This window comes from Neofelis nebulosa, chromosome 7 (genome assembly GCF_028018385.1).
Source record: "Neofelis nebulosa isolate mNeoNeb1 chromosome 7, mNeoNeb1.pri, whole genome shotgun sequence".
NCBI lineage: Eukaryota > Metazoa > Chordata > Mammalia > Carnivora > Felidae > Neofelis > Neofelis nebulosa.
This window is the reverse complement of record NC_080788.1, coordinates 56,089,811-56,109,870: the sequence shown is the minus strand read 5'-3', so window position 1 is coordinate 56,109,870 and position 20,060 is coordinate 56,089,811. Positions and strand designations below refer to the sequence as shown.

Sequence of the window (20,060 nt, the reverse complement as noted above, 5' to 3'; positions counted from 1 at the left end):
TCTAATGCAGGTGTCCCAAAGTGTACTCCCTGGACCAGCAGCATCAGCATCACCGGGGAATCTGAGAAACGCAAATTCTCCGTGCCACCTGAGACCTACTGAATCAGAAACCCTGGGGGTGTCTCCCCGAACTCCATGTTAACAAGGCTTCCAGATGATGCAGACGCATGCTCGAGGTTGGAAACCACTGTTTCAATAGACTATTTTCTTTCTGTAGACTTATCTCCTTTCCCAAACCACAACGGATGAGTTGGAGCACCAGTGCTAAGAAAGAACCAGCCTATTTCCATTTTGTTCACTGATGTAAAATCATCTCCTCTGAAGGACACGCCTAGGAACCTACTTCCTGACTCTGATGATCTGCTAATATTCAATGCTTTTCACCTGGCTTCTTGCTTGCCTCTCTGGGACCACATGTGTTGGATTCTCTGGGCCTGGAGCCAGAGGTCTGGGTGAATATCTGTGCATTTCTGAGTTGACTGAAAGGCTGCAGCAGCCGTAGGCGAAGAAAACCAGGCTGCTTGAGCTCCATGTTGTTTTTGTCTAGAATCCAAGTTCCCTCACACTCCACATGGCTCTTTTCAGTAGAGGAGCCTCTAGCTTTCCGAACTTGGCGTCCCCGTGGAGAGAGCACTATGTCACTTCACGATTCTGCCCACTTGCTGTCCTGGATCTCAGACCTTGCTTTTCAGCAGACTTTGGGTGGGTGTTTGACTTTCTTTTTGGCGAGACAGAGGAAATGAGCAAGTATGTGAAAACCTTCGAATGGCCACTCCCTAAAAGCAGCAAGAAACTCCAGAGAGTCCCACAGACTCTTGTAAAATGCAGCCTAGAGCTCAGGGAATGTCTGGATTTTCTCCCCAGGGAGCTTTTTCACACTTTGGAACATCCTTGGAGGAAACCACAGGCATCTGGAAGGCCCTTCTGCAACAAGAGACATGAGGAGAAACTACCTTCTGACCTACCTCAATGTTGGAGGCATCTGTTCCGTTTGCACTTCTCCGCTTCCTGCCCCGTTTGGGGTAGCCATTGATCTTACACTCATAACAAGCCTCCGGGGAGAGAGAATTGTCATCCATTTCACCGCTGGCAGGTGGCTCTGGGCCTCCTCGGCCCATGCCGATTCCAGAAACACAGTGCCTGTGGAAGAAGGGAAGCACAGCCCTTTTTCATTAGAACTGGGAGATGAGGGAGGTGGTGCAAGAGTTCTGGTGAAGTGTGGACCCCACCTGGTGACACTGAGACACTGGTTATTCATCCATTAGGTGACTGGCTGGTTCTGAGAGCCACACTGAAGTCCTCTGTGTTTAGGCTCTGAGTCCCAGTTCCTGGAGTGGATTCCTTTCTACTATCTCTCAAGGTCCTGTTTTGCATGTTTATTTGCCTCTTCATTTCTGCCCCCTCTCCCCCACTGTACCAGGTGTTTTGCTGTCCTTATGCTGCTGAGGAGGGCACATGGAGTAGAAAGAGGGGAAGAGTGGGGGATGAGGGAGATCATGTGACTTGGGAGGGTAAAGAAAAATGTCCTCTATTTATGAAACAGAAAGTGAGAAAAGTAGGAGATGTCTGTGTTCAGTTCCTTGTCCTCTTCCTGTTTCACTGACCCCATCACCACCACTTCCACCACTACCACACTCACCAGCCCTCATCACTTCAGCTTCTGAGCACTTTCTATTGTTTGACCACTCATTTTGGCTGAAGCTACTGAAGGTATAAAGAAAGTTCTAGGTAGAACTGAAGTTGACTTAGAAATAAACTGTAAAGATGTGCAATGTATAAAATGCATGTATTAGAGCTTGCCCAACTATGGGAAATTGTTTCAAGTCATTCAAAACCACTAGGGCCATTGGCTCTGACTCATGTGAGGCTGGATAAACAAACCCATGCCCAAGAGAGAACTAGTTCAGCTGTTTTTCTTTGCCTTTCAGTTATCAAAGCCAAGTTACGAAGGGAGGCTTGCATGTTTCACAAGTACCTTGTTTTGTTATTCTGCTTACTATTTCATAGGCCTCTTGGAATGTATTTACCAGGCTCCTTTTTCAAAATGTGTTGAAATATCTGAATGATCCTAGGAGTCTTTATTTTGAGGCAGGGTCCACTCTAGTGATTCATGGAGAAGCGCAAACTATTAGAAGTGGGTAGATTTCCACTAATGGGTCATAATGAAGACCAAATATTTATCACTTTTTCTGTAGTAATTGGCCTATTTTTATACCCATTTTTCTTGATGCTCTTGAGATTCAAAATATAATGCCAATAAGCAGACTACTTTTTGTGTTTTGCAGCAATGTATGGGTTCATACTAGGTTTTGCAATCCTGCCAGAGCCCAGTACTTTTCCTTTGTTCTTCCTTTATCTTGCTGCATGAAATGTGCAGAAACAAAATGGATGAAATGATGACTGCTCATCGTGTGTGTGTGTGTGTGTGTGTGTGTCTATTCACATAATGATTAAGTTATTGGAAGAAAAATCCCAAATTTGCAGGCTTTGGTTCTTTTCTCAGAACTCCTTTCCAGTATTTTCATATCCCTGGAACACCACTTACAAGAAGTGTGACTACAAAGTCCCACTGGCTAGAAGCCAGTTTGGAGTGTCACAATTTTTGCTGGGAAAATGGTTCTGGCATTCAACTTATAAAGAATGAGACTACTGAGAGCCAGACACAAACATCTGGGAATTTGTGTCCTATTGCTGGCATTCTGTGTGCTTCCCATGAAACATTCTTTCACCTTCAAGTCTACACAGACCCAAAATGAATCGCTTGATGTTTGTGTGTCAAGAAATCAAAGGCCAGTACATTACACTAATTTGATATATACATATATGTGTATTATGGAATATGTGATTTTGTGGGATGTGTATGTGTGGCTGTACATGTGTGTATGTATATTTCATGTCTATGTGTTCCTAATGAAAATGTTAAAATTTGAGTTCCTTAACAGCATAGACAACACTACATGGACATCCAACTCTAGATTAATTCAGCAGGAAAAAAGGCCTACACTGTGAAAACTTACCACTAAACTTTTAAATTACTGGGTAAAAAAAAAATATGTCTTTTCTTCCCCAACAGTCACACATACAATGTGGTAAAGTATTCTACCAGGAGGATACAATAATTATTTTAGCTCTCGTATTTTATGCTCTTTTGGTAATTCTTTATGTAAACTTAAGTCTGAGATGTAAAATATATTTTAAAGCCAGGTATCTTTGTGATTTCTCCTAACGGTAGCTAGAGGAGAAGGCATTTTAAGTCAAGAGAGAATCCTGCTTGCCTCAGGAGAAGGGGAGATCAGCAATATGCAGTGTGAGTCCAGTTCTGTCATGGGTCAGCCCCTGCATTTCTAGAGAAATGAATCACTTCCCAACAAGATGCGAAGATCAAGAGAATGAGATAGAGACACCACATATCAAGGTATTTACAATTGGTTTCAGAGTCTATGAATTTCTAGAAATTTTGATGTCTCCTTTCAAATAATATAGCCTAAAACCTTTGCAGAGCTAACCAGAATTAACTCCAGGATTATGAAAAGTATGGTTCTTCTCGACTAGGATGGGTCACTGTGAGTTAAATATACTTAATGATATTAGGAACAAGAGAGCCTCCGGCCACGGCCCAGAAAACCAGTGCTTACCCTTGGCCTATCCGGAAGTAACCAGGTGGGCAGCCACACAGGTAGCCACCCTCAGTGTTGGAGCAGCCGTAACTGCAGGGGGCCTGCGAAGAGCCACATTCATTGATGTCTTGGCACCCTCCGCTGAACTGTTCGTACTGGAAGCCGGCGGGGCACATGCACTTGTAGCTGCCCAGAGTGTTGTGACAGGAGGCTCCTCCACAAATGTGTGCACTGAGGCACTCGTTCTCATCTGCAGGGAAAACCAGAAGACACTGTGTGTGTGACACCGGCCAGACATCTCTACCGGGGACCGCTGGCCAGCTGGCTCTCAGCCAGCACTCAGGAAGGTAGGGCGGGCAGAGGTGGTTGGAGTGGGGAGAGAGGGATGCGGACGTGGACGTGGCCTCTTGCCATGCAGTAGGCAAATGTGGTCGCTGAGGTCAAATGTGCCACGTGGAGCGCATTAGGGGATGGCATTCCGAGGGCCGACAGATTCCAGTTCTCATCTGAAGCCAACACTAGTGCGTTCTGCACCACACGAGCCTCCTGTGAAGAATGTGGGGCTGGTTCAAGGTTCAGGGTGGGAGGGAAGGAGTCCTGTAGTTCTCCATGAACGGGACCACAGTCTCCGAAGCAGAGACCAGCCATCCTCCTGGAGGCTGCTTTTCCAGTCCTCAGTTTTCAGGATGTGCAGGGCTGGCAAGGGCTGACATCCTGCAGGAAGTGTCTGCCCTGCTTGTACTTCCTTTTCAAAAATCTGCAAAAGCCCCCAGGTGCTTGTCCTGGGGATGAATAGTGCCTTCTGGTATGTCTGCTCCCATCTCTGAACGGGCCCCCCCCCCCCTTATCCAAACCAGCCTCCTGCCCAGAGTGTCTGGGCCGTGTCTAAAGCAAAGTATGGCTGGAAGAGATTCAGTGCAGACTTCACGAGCAATAATTGGAAAAAACCCACAATAGAGACAGATGCTGCAGGACTGCTACCCACGGGGACCTGCCAAGTCTGATGGTAAAAAGCAGGAAAAAGAAATCTGACTTGAAAAATCAACTTGAGGGGAAAAACCTTGAGTATCTCTCTATTTCTAATTTATACTTTTTTGAAATCTCAAATAGATTTTTGTAGGCCTGTCTTCATAAGGGCAGGTTGCAAGCTTGCTGGTAAGACATTTCTTAATTGCTGTGGCCCATTTTCAGGCATATGTTCATTTGAACACAGGGAGATTGGCCTGCACCTCACTCAGCAAATACTTCCAGTGAAAGGGAGGAGGGGAAACGTAGCTAACATTTATTAGATGCCTATTGCATGACAGAATATGAGGTGCCTCACGTTCATTTACTTAACCTTCCTGAAAATTATGGGCAGAAGGTATTATAATCCCTGTTTTACCGATAAAGAAAGTGAGGCTCACAAAGCCCATCTGAGGTCTCCTGACAGCAGCAGCAGGACCGAGATGTACACCCAGGTCTGTCTGACCACAGCAGTCACGTGCTTTTATTTAGACCACAGTATCTCTCAAGAGACTAATCACCATTTAAACTGGTACTTCCTTTGCCCTTTAATTGGTTTTACCTTATTTGCTAAGGTAGATTCCTTTATACAGAACAAAATTGTTTCTAAGAAAAATCTGTTTTTAAGTTAGAGAAACAGGTGCATAAAAATGGTGGGCACAGGGTGATTGCATATGTATAATATTTATATTATTCCTTATATATCCCTTCCTTCCTCCTCTCCCTTCTCTCCTTCTTCCCTGTGTGGAAGGAATAGATATACAATAAGAAAGCCATTTGTTGAGCTGCCTGCTATGGCTCAGTGCCTAGCTACAGGTCTGTTTGGGAACCTTTATGTCCAAGGACTCTCAAGTATACACTTAAGATCATTTAGGCTCCAAGGTTCCTAGAACAGAAATAAATATGCCATTGTCTTTGTTCTTTTCCCCTTAGTTTAAATCAGAGATGAAGTGTGTGACAGATACCAGTGGAGACTATGGGCACCAAGGAATGAATGAGGAAATTAGGGGATTTACATTGGTGGAAAGAATATCCCTGGGCTGGATGTCTTCTCCTTGTCCCTCATGTCTATCTCCAGACCCTGGAGGCTGAGCTGCATGGAGCATCAACAGCCTCCTCTCCTTTGTCCCGTGATTTGGTTGGGCTCAGCCATCCATTTCCTGCTGGGACTCTGATAAAATCTCTAAGGCCCATGTCTGTATATGTATGACAAGACCCATCAAAATAAAACTTAGATTTATTCTGTATTGTTCCAAAGGACAGAAATAGGACCAATGGTTAGAAGTAGAGGGAGGAATAGTTCATTTTCTATGAAAACAAAAACATTTCTAAGAATTAAAGTTTTCTATACCTAAATTGGGCTATCTTGGGAGAAAGTGAATGCCCTTCAAGATGGTATTTGAGTCAAACTAGGACAACCAAGGGAGTTTGAGGAAGGATTTGTGTTTTGGGAATGAGGCCAGACTAGATAATCTGTAAGGGTCTTTCTAGCCTTGAGGATCTATCTGTGTTAGTATCTATCCCAGCCAAGAACTCTCCTCCTCCTCTTTCACATTCTTTTCTATTTTACTATACCTTTTTTTATTCCTTGAAAGTCTAATAAAGTTTAAATTAAACTTGCTTATCTGCATTAGAGAACTGGGATGGAGCAGAGCAGGAATGAAGATAAGAAATTGGCAAATGTTCAGTGTTTATTGCTTGAAAATAGTCTGTTTGTGTACTCACCCTTTTCATCAATATACAAACACGATTTGTTTAACATGCTTTGCACTCTTCTGACCATTTCCATCCTGTGCACCCTGGAGCAAAAGGCTCCAGGAGCAGTTTTTCTGTACTCCAAAATCTTTGTTTTACTATCAGTTAATACTTAAAATTGGTAAGAGTTTTATCCTTTTTTAGAAAAAGAGACATTTTAATTTTATCGAAACAGCATTAGATTCTCCAAACACCCTCCTTGAAAGCAGACTGAAACCTACCCACTCTGTCCTGTAAAATCAAATTTTTGAGCATTAGGCTTGTATAGTGTTTGTTAGCTGTGGTGTTAAGGGAGAACCAATAAGAGAATTCGAAAATGTAGGAGGGACTTTCTTTTACAAATTTTCTCTGGGTCAACATGGCTCAACTCCAACTCCACCTGGGAGTTTGATATTTTCTAGAAAACAATGAGATGCAGTGGCCCCTGACCCTAAACCCATCCATCTTCTAAGAGTGAAATTCTGGCTGCCTATGAGTGAGGATCCAGAGAGGGCTGGTTCAAAAGATCTGCTCTGCACAGCTCTGGGGAAGCCATTCTGGCCCAAGGCAATGCTCATTCTCAAGAATTATGAGCCCAGTTTGGGCTAGTATCTTTTGGACATCAAAAAATCCCAAACCTCTTACTGCTTCTTAATCTATTTATTCTAGAACTCCCAGCCAGAGATGATCTTCATGGGGCCAAAGGAGAGCCTCCAGGCAACGAAGACATGACCTGTCCATCTCCACTATTCCTGGACTAAAGGTAGGAAGAGGAGAGGAAGGCTGTCAGTAAGTTGTGTAGTCTAAACTCTTCCAGCACTGGTGTCCTTTTAGCCAACCCTACTCACTTCTGCAAAACCGTGCCTTGAAAAGAATCAAACCAAATGAGAGCGATCCAGTTCTGATAAGTTAAAACACACCAAACGTATCTTCATTTGGAATAAAGCAAAGCATTGAGATGTGGAGCAGCCACCCACGAAGCAGTAATCCTTGCCTCTTTGCTAAGGAAGGCTCTCTTCCCAAGAGTGTGGTAGCTAGAACAGCTCACCTGAGCACCAAGCTTGCAGTGGTGCTGTGTACAGGCTTGATGAATGAAAAACAAAACAAAACAAAAAAACAAGTGAACATGACACTTGAAAGGCAGCCCTAAGTCAGGAAGTTAGGGGCCTGGGGCTCCAGCTGTAAGCATGTCACAAAGGAACCAGGTTAAGGACAGACTTCTTCCTTGGGCTTTGAGGTCTTTATAGTAAAATCAAGAGTTTGGGATAAATGGATCCGGGGTCCCTCTAAACTCACAGTGTTTGGATTCTCTGGTGTGCATTGAGATTATTTTCCCATGACATTATGAAATCAAAAATTACATAATTTCAATTTAATAAGTTCATGAGTCTCCCTTAATTTTCAAAAGAATTTAGTGATGATGAAAAAATTTGCTGTGTCTGCTGCTCACACTCTGCCCAAAAGATGTGTAGAGCTGAATGGGACCACTTCTGTGTCTTCAGGCAGAGAGTCACTGAAAATAGCCTCTGGCTGGCTGATATTTTTCAGGCTGAGGTAGGATTCTATTGGCCCTCAGGTGTACCTGCAGTGTGGGCCAGTGACTCCATGCAGCAGAAGAGCAGGGGGACACTGAGAGTGAAGGGATTCTAGGGGCATTTCATTTCCGATGCTCTCCAAGTACCTTTATCATTACCTTTTTTCTTCGTTTGCTATTTTGCAAAGGCTACAACTTTCCTCTGGTTCCAACCAGGTGAGGGCAATTTTAAGTGAATGACATGTTTAAAGTTTTCAGAAAGAAAGCAGTATTTTGATTCACAGGAGCCAGTAGTGATTCACCATAGTAACAAGGAAAAACTACGTACCAACACACTGGTTCCACTGGTAGTGCTGGAGATAGCCCTGGGGGCAGCTGCATCTGTAGCCCCCAATGATGTTCTGGCAGCCGTGCTGACAGCGATGGTTTCCTTCGCACTCATCCACATCTGAGAAGGACAGAAGAGCCGTTTCAGTCAGTTCAGCATCTGACTCTTGATTTCGGCTCAGGTCACGATCTCCTGGTTCATACGACTGAGCCCTGCATTGGGCCTTGCACTAACAGTACGGAGCCTGCTTGGGATTCTCTCTCTCTCCCTCTATCTCTCTGTCCCTCCCAAAGTTGTGCTCTTGTTCACTCTCCCTCTCTCTCCCAAAATAAATAAACTTAAAAAAAAAAAAAAAAAGTAGAGCCAGCTTTAAGCCACATCAACATTTGTTTCAGAGTTGGTCTCTGAAGCAACATTTATATGCATGGTAAAGGCATATAAGGCAATATATAGGCATATATATAAAGGCAATTATATAGTTTATATAAATTATATAAATATAAAGGCATATATAAAAAGGCAATTTTAATAAGAAATCTGACCCCTAAAAAAGTATTCTTCCACCAAAACTTCAAGAATATGTGCTCTGGAGCTTTTGATAAGTCCAAGGAAAAAGACATTTAGATATCCCTGGTAAAGTCGACAAGTAAAAATGATGAAGAAACTAATGTAAGGCACAAGAGTACTCTATGGGATAGCTGTGTAAATTATTTGTATTTTTTTATTCATGCTAGAGTTAGAAACCAAAAGATGTCAGTACAAAAATAAAATCCTACAAAAAATTTCAAAATTTTAATTATATTATTATCAGAAGAGTCATTCTTCATATATTTAATCCACATTAGGGGAATTCTTTTATGACTCTGGATCCAATGACTAGAATATTAATGAATCAAATTCAGGAACCTAGCTTTTTTTCTTGACTAGTTCATGCCCTATTAGATTACATTAATAACTGAGCAGATAAAGTCTTCACATATTGAGGAAAGGCACAGGTTTAGACATGATCAAGCATGAGACAAAAGATGGATCTCTAAGATATGATACCTGTGCCAACCAGGAAAAATATTCCCCATCTTCAGTTGGGTGATAGTCCTGTGCTCTGTTCTGCTATCTCACAGAGGGTGATAATGAAGATTTTGACAGCCACACAGATTATCTCCACCAGGAATTACCAGCTGCATCAAGCTGAGGCCCCTACCCACCTTCACAGCTGGCACCACTCTGATCAAGAGAGAATCCTCGCTGGCATTCGCAGGTGAAGCTCCCAGGAGTATTCTGGCAAATACCCTTAGACCCACACAAGTTGATGTCAGAAGTGCATTCATTGTTATCTATAAGAAGCAGTTGGGGAAAAGTGGGAATTAAAATGGACTGAACTCACTTTCTGTTGTTTATTTTTTTTATTTTTTTTATTTTTTGAGTTTTTGCCTTCTTATCCCAACAGAGGAACTAGAAAACAATTCCTTAAAGGAACAGCTACGTTTCCTATAGGGATTTTCCTCTCCACTTACCAATGCAGGCGGTATGGTGTTGGGTAAATCCAGGAGGACATTTACATGTGAAGCTGCCGATGGTGTTAACACACAGGAACTGGCAGTTGTGCTGCTTAGTTGCACACTCATCAAGATCTATTAAAAAATATGTAAGATGAGTATTGGAGTCAAACTGAGAGCACAGGTACCTAGCAACTGCCTTAGGAAGGAGTTCTGAGTTCTGACTTGTATGTCTCCAATGACTGTGGCCAGAATAGAGATGCAGTAAATGGCTGGGAGGAATCAAGCAAATAAAGGTTTGAAAGATAAAATGTGGTCTCCATTTAGACCAAAAAATGTAGCTCTTTGGGGGATCCAAGGAAATCCCAATTCCCTTCCGTGAGAGGAATGTAGGAATTTATCAACAAAGGAATTTCAAATAAATTGTGACATTTTAAATAAATTACACAATGAAGTAAAAGATTAGGGATTCTCAAAATTTTCCAGAGTGCTGAAAAGATCTATTCAAGTTGAATTACAGAAAGAAATGTTGAGGCTGGAAATTAAATTGTTTGCTTAGGTCTTTTCTGTTTGCTGTTTTGAATCTGCTCAAATGAGGTGTTCAACCAAAGCAAATCAAACCAAATTGACTTTTTTTTTTTTTTTTTTAGAGATTCTCCTTTGGTAAAACAAAATTGAGCAATCAAGAAGGAAGCAAAGGTAAGAAAAACTCACTCTGATAAGCTAATAGCACATTTAAAAACTGCCTACAGTATTTATGCAACATTATTTTCCATATTTCAATAAAATCCTCCGCTTTGACCAGGCTTCTTTCCTCATTGCCGGAATTTCTAGGCTCATTCTCAACGCCACTACTGTTTAAAGACATCAAGAGATACAAACTATGTTCCAGCTTTTAGCTGAATATTAATATAAAAAAAATCATGGTGTATTCAGGAACCAATCTACCTTCCTACCTTGTTTGGTCACTGCACACAGAGCTGTGCTTGCAGCTGAAGATAAGTGCCAGTTCCTGCCTAGAGTAACATCTGGAGGAGACCTAAACCAAAAGAACCCCCGAGCCCCCATATTTCTCCCAGTGCTGACTTCTCTCAAAATGGAGCCAGTCCCATGCTCTTTACATAGCTGTGGGGCCTCCCCTTTCTATGACTCAACGAGCCTTGCTAGAGCACTGTCACACATTTGCTGAAGCTTACCTGCACACAGGTGAGGGAGACAGCTCAGTGATTTCTGACACTATTTTCTAACTACAACATATTAAGAACAGCAACACTTGCTGTTCTCACCTCCAAGAACATCTTGGCTCCCCTTCTCTCCTCTTATCTGGATCCTACCCAGCTCTCATGGGGGGAAGTGCTGGTCCCACATCTCCCCTGGGCTCCCCTTTGAGGCTCTTTTCTGTCAGTTTCAGTAGTACATGTATCTGCACCACACGGTTTGATCTTTAGTCCTATGTGCCAAGTATGTGGAAGAATCTAGACCTCATGAGAACAATAGGAGAAAGGGACTTATGTTGTAAGAGGATCTGTAAAAATCATGTCCCTGCTCTTCCCACTCCTAAAACCACAAAGAAAGTGTTACTTGTGCTTTTTATACATTGTGAAAAAACACAGTTACTACAGTACATTTAATTTCCATTTTTTCTCTTTTTAGACATTTTTAAGGGTTTTCTGCTCCCACAGGCTAGAAAAAATGCTGTAAATTTGTTCTGCTTGGTACAGATAGTATCCACGCTGAGAGGTGTTTTCTCTTTAATTTGGTTCTCTATTTCCATGAATAAGTTTATTGCTCTGAGCTCTAGCCTTACCTTGCCCAGAGCTCATTGTGATCCACAGATTGAGAAGTTCTATGCTTGAGAAGAACAAAGCTGTAAACAACTCTTATATTAAGAGAGTCAGAATTTTTAACTACGTCTCTCAACTTCCTCTCCCCAAATTACAGGATTATATAGGATTTGTGCTGCATAGGGAAACCTCATGCATTGTTCATTATGTCATCCTATATTATAAGCCTCTTAATTCTCTCTAAGCAGACACAAGAAAGGGATTGAGGGTCCTAATTCTCTTTGCTCTCCACTTCCATTCCACCCCACCATTTAACTTCCCTTATTTGCTTTTTGCTCCATCAAGGTTTCGTGGCAGAACTCTCTAGCTCTTATTCTACCATCTGGTCTACCTTTCCTGTTCCAAATCCCTCACTTTTAAAATTACCCTTAAGTCTGATTCACTTGTGCTATTATTCACTCAATATGTGAAGTTCGTATTGTTGAGGAAGATGTTTCTTGGAGTAAATTTACACCAACAAAATTTTCCAAAGGGTAACTTCTGGTTGAGGAGGGATTTCCACATAAAGTTCTGCTGTTTCTTAATTCTTTATGATATTTATGGCTTAGATAAGCTCTTGGAGGGCAGGAATGGCCCTATTTGGCAGAACAAAAACCTAGACAAAGTGTTTACTTAGGTAGGCACAATGTCTTCTAGTCACCGATTAATCTGAGGATGGACAATGCTGGAGGCTTGGGCTCTAGTTGTTGGATAGATTGGCTATCTAAATATGATAAACAGAAAGCAGAAAGGAAATGATCAAGTAGGAATCTGCCCCACCTGGGCCTTACAGAGCTGGCTCTGCTGTCTCCGACACCCTCATGGGCCACTCCCATGGATGCCCAAGGGGCAGGCAGTGAGGATGGCTGTTGCCAGCGGTCCCCAGCAATCTCCCTGGCCTCAACCTCCAGCCAGCCAGCATAGGAGTGGGTGGCAGGGAGGTCCCAGGGAGGAACTAACTCCAGGCAAGCACCTCTTGCCAGTGGGGGGATTTTTCAGCTTGCCTGTGGATTCCTCAAATGCACAAGGAATACAACCATGTGCCCAGAAAGCAGGTGAGTGGGTGCAGGCAAATTATACTTTACCTTTGCAGCTCCTTCCATCCTCCTGCAGAATGTAGCCTTTTGGGCAAGAACACTGGAAACTCCCTTCTGTATTTTTGCAGATAAAATTGCAGGGTTTGGGAGCCTGGTTACACTCATTCAGATCTATGATCAAAAAGAGACAGTGTGACCATCCACCCTAAAATGATGGTCAGTACCCACAGGGTCTAACAGAGAATTTTACCTTTGAGAAAAGAAAAGGTAAACTCTGTGTTGTCTTTGATCATTGTCTTATGTTTTCCTATGAAATTACATAGGCTTTTTAGTGTTTCAGTTTGAGGATTTATATTTTTTTCCCATAATATGTAATTTCCACTCAGAATAATTATCTGAACATCAAAAATACAGCACTTACCTATGCAGGAAGTTCCAGTTATATCTGTAGTGTAGCCATTTTTACATATGCAATGATATGATCCTCTGTCATTGATGCATTCCCCATTTCGGCAAACATCATGAATAACCTTGCATTCATCAATATCTGTTAATTTAACAGTCAGAAGTTAAAATAAGAAAGACATTATAAAACGGACAACATTAATATGTAGAGGTGATGTCACTGTAAATATTAATAAACTGTTACTGTATTATAGACCTAAGAAATTAAGCCAAAGAGATGACAGCATGAATTTCATACGTAATGGTAACTATAACAAAAGGCAAATGAATAACTGCATTGGATGAGAGTATAATAACTAATCAGGCTAGTAACTAATCAATTCTTTAAAAAGAATTGGGGGGCACCTGGGTGGCTTGGTTGGTTAAGCTTCTGACTTTGGCTCAGGTCATGATCTTGCAGCTCATGGGTTCGAGCCCCGCATCAGGCTGTATGCTGTTAGCTGGAGCCTGGAGCCTGCTTCAGATTCTGTGTCTCCCTCTGTGTCTGCCCCTCCCCACTCCTGCACATGTGCATGATCTCTCTCTTTCTCTCTCAAAAATAAACAAACATTAAAAATATTTTTAAAAAAGAATTGGTTTTCTAAATTTACAGTTTTCCCCTCTGGGTCTATAGAACAACCATCTCATCCAGACATATTTAGCCCCTTGCTCTATCTCATGCCATCAAGCAAGCTTGATCCATAAATGGATCATAGCAGTAGATTCTTTTGACCAAAAAAAAAAAAAAAAAAATCCATTTTTTTTCTAATATTGCCTGTCCAGAATAAGGAGGAAGGTTCTTTTCTCTTTGTTGTATTTACAGTTAATCCCCCAAAATATCACATTGCATAATATTGGGGAAATGGGACCAAACATCCCTTGGTAAGGGAAGCACTAAGGCTCTGGGGTGGGTCGCTGGGCTGGGTTTTGCAGCCTGATAAGGAACAGAGATCTTAATCCCAGCTCCACCACAGGGAGAAAGACTTGGTCGACATGTACTGTGGAGCGTGAAACCCGCTGTCCTTCCACATTGTGACCCACCTGTCTCCTTAGTGATTGGTGGGGTGCCAAGACTAAATGAGTTCTTAGCCTTTAATTGCCAAACAACCATTTTATTCCAACAGATGTTACTTTTCCGAATTCTTTCAAGTTTACTCTGAAATGCAATGTGCCTACCCTGACTGGTTTCAAGAAGTGAATCTTCTCCACCGTCTGATTTTCACATCCTCAGAAGAATCATAAATTGCTTTTGGTTACCCTGCCTAATCTATCCGGCTGTGTGCCTCCACACATCCAGTTCTATTATTCCACCTTTGGCCACATCTTTCAACCATCAACACAAATCCTGCTTACTCTCCTTCTTCTCCTCTCACTTCCAATGCCTTCCCAAGGAGCTCTAAGAGTCTCTCTCCATTCTATTTCATGAGACTGAAAACAATTGCAGTTACTGGTGACAAGCCCAGGCCTGGAAGTTGTCTTTGGGGCTACCTCAGGGCGACCTCAGAGACGTGGACAGCCTCCCCATGTTTCCCAACTGAAAGCAGCTTGCGCTATTCCAGAGGCAACTGTGTTTTAATTGCCAGTATATCAGCATCGTTCATACTTCTTTCATGCAGTCTATTTTGGCCAATTTTACGAGTGCAAATACATACGGGTGGACTAGTCTAGGAATTTAGTGATCGTTTATTCCAAGGTTTATCTAAAAAATTACATTCCGAGTAACCAGTAACTGACTTACAACAAACCTCTGTTTAAAAGTTGAGGACTCCTTGTATTGCAGGGGCAGGGACCCAAGCACATACAACTTAATCAGATGGATCAAGGACACTTTAGCAGCCTGGCCTTGACTGTCTAAAAGATTACAATAGATAATTGTACAAAGATACAATAAAGGGTTTTTGTTGATGTATAAACCATGCAACTCAGCCTAAGCCCATACTGTAGATTCCATATTCTCAACTGTTTTTCAGAAAACAAACAGATTCCCTGCAAGTATTTTTGGACCATAAGTGAAGTACCTGCTCCATTGGTCATAAATCCTCGGCCATGGGGGCAGAGTTTTTTGAAGGCCACAGTACCCTGGAAAGGGCAGATCTCACAGTGGGGGCCCCAGCCTCTCCCGCCATCACAGCAGCACTCAGACTTGGTGACAGGGTTCCTGTTGCTCGAGCCGATCTGACACATGTTCTGGAGCACTTCCGTGAAGCAGTACCCTTCCCGGTTGTCTGGAAGGGACGTTACATTGCACAGAGGGTTTTTATGGAGCTTTATGAGCATAACAATGTATTAAGAATTTGGTCAAACATAAAACCCAAAAAGGATATAACACTTTACCCTGGGTGAGAAGAAGCAATAAAGGAAAGCTGGAAACAGCAGTAAGAGAGAAAGGATGACATCTGAGGGAAACAAGACAAGAAATTCAGTAAGTGGGCAGGAAGGCATTAGCGTGCACAAGGTTATATCTCTATCTGCTCTCAGAAATATGGAGGGATAGTCATGCTGCAGAGACAGGGGCAGAAAAACACATGGAATCGGACCCTGAGCACCAAGGGCTTTAAAAAGGCAGCGGAGAAAGACATTCCAAACAAGTGATTCATTGATACAATTAGTGAAGGAAGAATTTAGCTTCAGGGTGGTGCTAAGCCCCATGGACAATCACAGTCATTAAGTCATTTCCAAAATATGAACCTGCCTCAAATGTTAACAATTTCTATTATTTCAAATAAGCGATGTGGGTGACAAGCATCCCAGCATGAAGTTCGGGGTTACGAAATCATCCTGTTTGTGCTCACCAAGACACTCGTCCTGAGTAGGGCTGGCCGTGAACCCGTCATTGCACTCGCAAGTGTAGCTCCCCCGGGTGTTGAGGCAGCGCCCGTTCTCACAGATCCCCGGCTTGGTCTGGCACTCGTTCTCATCTGTGTGGTGTGATCGAAAGATCAGAAACAAAAGCAGTCACCTGACTACATTGTACAGGGATTCTTTCTTTCTTTCTTTCCTTTCCTTTCCTTTCCTTTCCTTTCCTTTCCTTTCCTTTCCTTTCCTTTCCTTTCCTTTCCTTTCCTTTCCTTTCCTTTCTTTCTTTCTTTCTTTCTTTCTTTCTTTCTTTCTTTCTTTCTTTCGAAATTTGTGAATAGATATCCTTCTCACACGGCTCTCAATTCAAAAGGTACAAAAGAGTATTGAGCAAAAGTGCCCCTTCCTCCCTTATTCCTCAGCCACCAAACACCCCTCCTGGGAGGTGACCAGTGCTACAGCTGGTTTCTCATGTAACCTTCTAGAAATGGAGTTTGCACATGTGAGCAAATACACAATGTGTGTGTCTACTTCCATCCTTTAAAAACCATACTTGATGGCATTTTGATGTGCTTAAAGGTAGGTAACAGCATTTTATGTACATACACATATTTCACTTAATAAAATTTAAAACTTTCCATATCTGTCCCTAAAAAGGATGATTTCAAGTGAAGGGAAAAACATAAATACTTAAGATCAACATGCTGAAGAAATATAATACTTCCTCAGAATAATGTCTGTAATGAGTCAGTTTTGACCTCAGACTTGTCTACACATAATCTTCCAATTCAATATAGGTTATGTTTATTATAATACTTCAACAATATTGAGGAATAATAAATCATAAACCAGGCTCCCAGGTTAAAAAAAAAAGGCATTAAAACAAGCCGGAGATTCTTAGAATTATCTGATGATTTTTTAGAAAAATCGTCAAGTTATTTGCTTAAGTGCATCTCATGGAGAATAGTTCTGAGCCCCCAAGGCAGGCATCTCATTATGAGAGGCAGAAAGTTCAAAGGTGACATTTAGGGTAGTGTTGAAACAGGCTAAAAATCCCAATGCCCATGTCACCCCCCGACCAATTAGAATGTCTGGGGTGGGAGCTGAGTTCTCTAAGTGATTCCAATGTGCAACTGAGGTGAACCACTGAACCTGGAAGATCTAGTGCATGATCATAGTCCAAATACTTTTTCTGTGCTTTTAAAGTCTGCTCTTCAGGGGCACCTGGGTGGCTCAGTCGGTTGAGCATCCGACTTCAGCTCAGGTCATTATCTCGCAGTCTGTGGGTTCGAGCCCCGCATCAGGCTCTGTGCTGACAGCTCAGAGCCTGGAGCCTGCTTCTGATTCTGTGTCTCCCTCTCTCTCCACCCCTCCCTGACTCATGCTCTCTCTCTGTCTCAGAAATAAACATTAAAAAAAATCTTTAAAGTCTGCTCTTCAATTATTGTTTAATTCTGTACCTTACAGGGTAAGGGGACAATGAGGTTCTTGAGCTTCTTGACTGACAACATAAAATTTATTGTTCTGGTGTCACTGATTATTAAAATTAAAAAGGACACATGGGAATTTTCTCATAGTTTTCTCCTATATTGATGGTCTAAAGCAGAGGTCAGAAACTTTTTCTCTAAGTTATAGTAATACTTAGCATTACTATATCATACATAGTAATCTTGTAGGTTTTGCAGGCCATATGGTCTCTGTTGCATTCACTCTATTCTGCTTTGCCTTTGTGGCATGGAAGCAGCCATGGATAATATACAAATGTATGGTTATAGCTATGTTGCAATATGACTTTATTTACAAAAATAGGAGGTAGGCTGGCAGGCTGGATTTGACCCTCTAGCTATAGTTTGCCAATCCCTGATCTGAAGCTGTGGTTTTCAATGCAGGATCCATATTACAATCACCTAGGAAACTTTCAGAACTACCAGTGCCTGGACCTCACTCTAGACAAGAACAGATTCTCTGGTGGAAGATCCCACTGGTTTAGTGATATTCCTGGTTCAGAGGGACCTGGCATCTGTAATTCAACATCAGGGTGCTAATAGCAAAGTTGGATCAATAGAAAGACATTCTAATGTCGTAAAGACAAATGACCCTAAAACAACAAAAAAAAAAGTATAAAAAGTAAAGGAGGGGCACCTGGGTGGCTTAGTAATTTGAGCGTCTGACATCTCAGGTCATGATTCCAGAGGTCTGACGGCTCAGGTCATGATCCCAGGGTCATGGGATTGAGTCCAGCGTCAGGCTCTGAGCTGAGTGTGGAGCCTGCTTAAGATCTCTCTTTCTCCCTTGGCCTCTCCCCTGCTCTTGCACTCTCTCTCTCTCAAAAATTAAAATAAATAAAATAAAAAGCAAAGAATTAGAGGAAACACCTGGTGCCAAATCATGGCAGCAAAATGAGCTGAGAAAGTTGGCAAAGGCCAGCTCAGAGAATGGCAGTGCTCATGGAATCCCTTGATAATCGAGAGCCAAGGGGGTCTCCAAGGAAAATCATGACACAAGGTAAGAGAGGCAAGATGGGTCTGGCCACGAAGAACACATTGCCCACAGGGACTCAGACCCCAAGTCCCTTCTGTCCTCTGTCATTTCTGACTCCTGCAAAGCTCCTTTGGCAGTGACTCCCTTACCTATGCAGCCCTCTCCGTCAGGCCTCCTCTGGTACCCAGGCCCGCAGATGCAGATGTATGTGCCAATGAGGTTCTTGCACTCCATTTGCTTCTCGGCACAGTCATGTTTTCCCTCCTCACATTCATCCTCATCTGGAAAGAACGTACAACCGCAAATTATAAAATAAGCTTCATTAACTTCTTGCCTTTTAAGCATGAGATGGTCTCAAGCAATCAGGTTTCATTTACGCTACTTCAGTGTTAACCTACTTCCTTTTGTACTGTGGGTGCTGGCCCCCTAAGATTGGAAAGGAGTCTTCTAACCACCTTTGAACTTGATGAAGAAATTATTCCCTAATGGATAATTTCTTCAAAGGCAGGAAGCATGGCTAATTCTTTTTGATGAATTCAACTCAAAAAGGTCTTCTCTAAATCTTTCAAGATAGAATGACAGCTATCACAACGTCATTATAATTACAATATGTTTTAAGAAGCCAAAGCTTCCATTGTATGATAACTATACTGAAAGCATAATATATATTTTTATATAATATTAATTAGTGTGATGTAATATTAGAAGAGTCATTGTATAATTAAAGCTTTGGTTTTTACACTTTGAGGAAAAGACAAACATTCACAAAAATCAAATTCTCTACTGGTTCTTCCCTCCTTCATTTCCTTTTTCCTGGTGTGGAGGGGTCTTCCTCATTCCTTATTGTCCTCTTGCATTTCCCTCTCTTTATCTTCCTCCTTTATGTGGTCTGAGCTGAGAAATTTGGACTTATCCTGAATGTGATGTAGAGCTTTTTGTTAGGAAATCTCTTCAAGAAAAAATCCTATTTAACCCATCTGAAGGGAACAAGGATCTTCTCACTTAAGACTTTGAAGGAGCAAATCAGTGCTCTTCAGGGAGCCCCATGATTTACCCAACTTCATATTGCAGAGCCTACTCCAGTGCCCCAGTAATTACATGGGTTCAGTAAGCATTATTCATGGAAATCTTTAGCTAAAGTAGATTCCATATGCTATCCCCATTCTTGGAATATGCCATCCCTTAGTGATGGGGGCTTTTAAAAATTATTTAATTAATATTATCATACTCCTTCGTGTTCTCAGTTCTCACTTATCACACCATGATACAATTATTTATATCTCTGTCTCAACCTCTTCATGTTGAGCTTCTTGATTGTGAGTAAATGTCTTTTTTTCTTTATATCTTTGCATCCTACAGAGTGTCTGCCATGTCATAGGCATGCAATGCATAGTGAGCTCAAAAAGATCTGCAGGGTGGCCCTTGATTCAGTTTGATGATGCTTGAAGCTACAGTTTGGGAGGAAAGGAGGTGATGACGACCCCCATATTGTCCATGGACTACAGGAGGGTTTCCTGATTCAAAGTCTTCCTCTACCAATAGAAGCTTTGCAGAGACATTTTCCTTATAGATAAGAGTTAGACCCCCTCAGCTTAGATGACCTTTAATGTGGATGTCTTACCTTTGCACATCCTTCTGTCTTCTCTAAGAACATATCCAGCAGGACATTTGCATTCATATGATCCATAAGTGTTTACACACCGGAAAGCACAGAGGAGAGGATTCTGGGCACACTCATTTATATCTGCAGCAGAAGGTAGCATGA

The 20,060-nt window shown here is 42.1% G+C and overlaps 1 protein-coding gene and 1 long non-coding RNA gene across 4 annotated transcripts in view; one reads left to right on the top strand and one right to left on the bottom strand.

Moving 5' to 3' along the window:
• The window catches only part of LOC131516601 (uncharacterized), a 67,666-nt gene extending 58,211 nt beyond the window's left edge, over positions 1–9,455 (top strand). For all 3 annotated transcript variants that reach the window (XR_009264166.1, XR_009264167.1, XR_009264168.1), the window contains 4 exons: positions 11–3,415; positions 3,874–3,964; positions 7,026–7,119; positions 9,340–9,455. This is a non-coding gene — a long non-coding RNA (uncharacterized LOC131516601). The remainder of the gene's footprint in view (positions 1–10; positions 3,416–3,873; positions 3,965–7,025; positions 7,120–9,339) is intronic.
• Positions 1–20,060, bottom strand: part of FBN1 (fibrillin 1) — a 240,096-nt gene that overhangs the window by 1,562 nt on the left and 218,474 nt on the right. The window contains exons 54-64 of the mRNA XM_058737818.1: positions 19,917–20,039; positions 18,445–18,576; positions 15,811–15,936; positions 15,037–15,243; positions 12,996–13,121; positions 12,623–12,745; positions 9,733–9,849; positions 9,424–9,552; positions 8,219–8,338; positions 3,636–3,867; positions 966–1,140 (exon numbers count right to left, since the gene is read on the bottom strand). Of these exons, the coding sequence (XP_058593801.1) occupies positions 966–1,140; positions 3,636–3,867; positions 8,219–8,338; positions 9,424–9,552; positions 9,733–9,849; positions 12,623–12,745; positions 12,996–13,121; positions 15,037–15,243; positions 15,811–15,936; positions 18,445–18,576; positions 19,917–20,039 (1,610 nt within the window). The remainder of the gene's footprint in view (positions 1–965; positions 1,141–3,635; positions 3,868–8,218; positions 8,339–9,423; positions 9,553–9,732; positions 9,850–12,622; positions 12,746–12,995; positions 13,122–15,036; positions 15,244–15,810; positions 15,937–18,444; positions 18,577–19,916; positions 20,040–20,060) is intronic.